The sequence below is a fragment of the Sesamum indicum genome, unplaced genomic scaffold (genome assembly GCF_000512975.1).
Source record: "Sesamum indicum cultivar Zhongzhi No. 13 unplaced genomic scaffold, S_indicum_v1.0 scaffold00166, whole genome shotgun sequence".
Taxonomy (NCBI): Eukaryota; Viridiplantae; Streptophyta; class Magnoliopsida; order Lamiales; family Pedaliaceae; genus Sesamum; species Sesamum indicum.
In genome coordinates, this window is record NW_011628070.1 from 68,463 (window position 1) to 69,764 (window position 1,302).

The following is a 1,302-nucleotide window of genomic DNA, read 5'->3' on the forward strand; positions in this document are numbered from 1 at the left end:
ATAAATGACAAGGCAGGCCACATAAGTAACAGAACAAATAAAATAAAGAAGACGTGTTTCCCAAATGCGATTTAATTAAAATGTCTCATCCAGCATCCAAAATGCCAATGTCTGCGTCTACTTCCTCAAGCTACTGCTGTTGCTGGTTTAGCTATTGTTGCTTCTCAGATTGCTGCTGCAAATGTAGATGATCAACTTCAACAGCCCCCCCCACAAGTGGGACGGGGATCGAGAGACACCAGGCCCAACTTGGAGGTAAGAGAAATGAACATGTTCAAGGGTAAAGCGTTTGTAAATACATCAGTCAATTGCATAAAACCATGAACAAAGGAAGGAGAATTAAAACCATCCTTGAAGGTATTTCGAACGAGATGACAGTATAATTCGATGTGTTTCATACGCTCGTGAAAGACCAGGTTAGCTAGAATATTTAACACGGCCTTATTATCACAAAATGAATCAATAGGCAGTCAGATAGGAATGTTGAAATCAGAGAGAATGTATGATATCCAACGAAGTTCACAAACAGTCGAACCTCAGACTCAGTAGTGGAACGAGAAACGGTGGACTACTTCTTGGTTTTCCACGACACCAACTCATCACCGAGGAAGATACAGTATCCTGTGAGAGAACGCCTAGACTCCGGGCAGGACGTCCAATCGGCATCACAAAATACACGAAGAGCTAAGGAATTACTACCTCGAAAATACAGTCCTTTGGATGGAGATCCCTTGAGATAACGAACCACATGCAATGCTACCTTCCAATGCGAGTCACAAGGTTGATTTAGGTACTGACTAAGCTGTTGTACTAAGTAGGAAATATCCGGTCGTGTAAAGCCAAGATAAAGTAATCGGCCAACCAATCTTCGATAAGAATCACGATGCAAGAAATTGGGACCAGAGATAGTAGCTAGCTTCAAACCAGAGGGAAATGGACTAGACGCAGATTTTGCTTGAGCCAACCCAATGTCCTTGATAATGTCCATCGCATATTTCGTCTATGCCACATAAAGACCTGAAGTACGACGAGCGATTTCAAGTCCGAGAAAGTACCTCGCATCTCCCATGTCTTTAATAGTGAACAATTTGTGAAGATACTGCTTTACCTGATGAATATCATGAAGAGAGGGACCTATAATGAGAATATCGTCTACATAGACAAGTAAAGCCATAAAACTCGAGAAAGAAGGCTTGACAAATAAGCAGTGATCATGGACAGATTGAGCGAATCCATAAGCAACAAGCTTCAAAGTGAACTCTGCATTCCACTGGCGTGAAGCCTGCTTTAAGCTGTATAAAG

General features: G+C 41.9%; 1 protein-coding gene across 1 annotated transcript; it reads right to left on the reverse strand.

The window, feature by feature from the left end:
* Nucleotides 1-568: 568 nt before the first annotated feature.
* LOC110011349 (uncharacterized mitochondrial protein AtMg00810-like) lies at nucleotides 569-988 on the reverse strand. The gene has a single exon (XM_020691355.1). The coding sequence runs from the start codon at nucleotides 986-988 to the stop codon at nucleotides 569-571; it is 420 nt and encodes a 139-aa protein (XP_020547014.1).
* Between the last annotated feature and the right edge of the window lie 314 nt (nucleotides 989-1,302).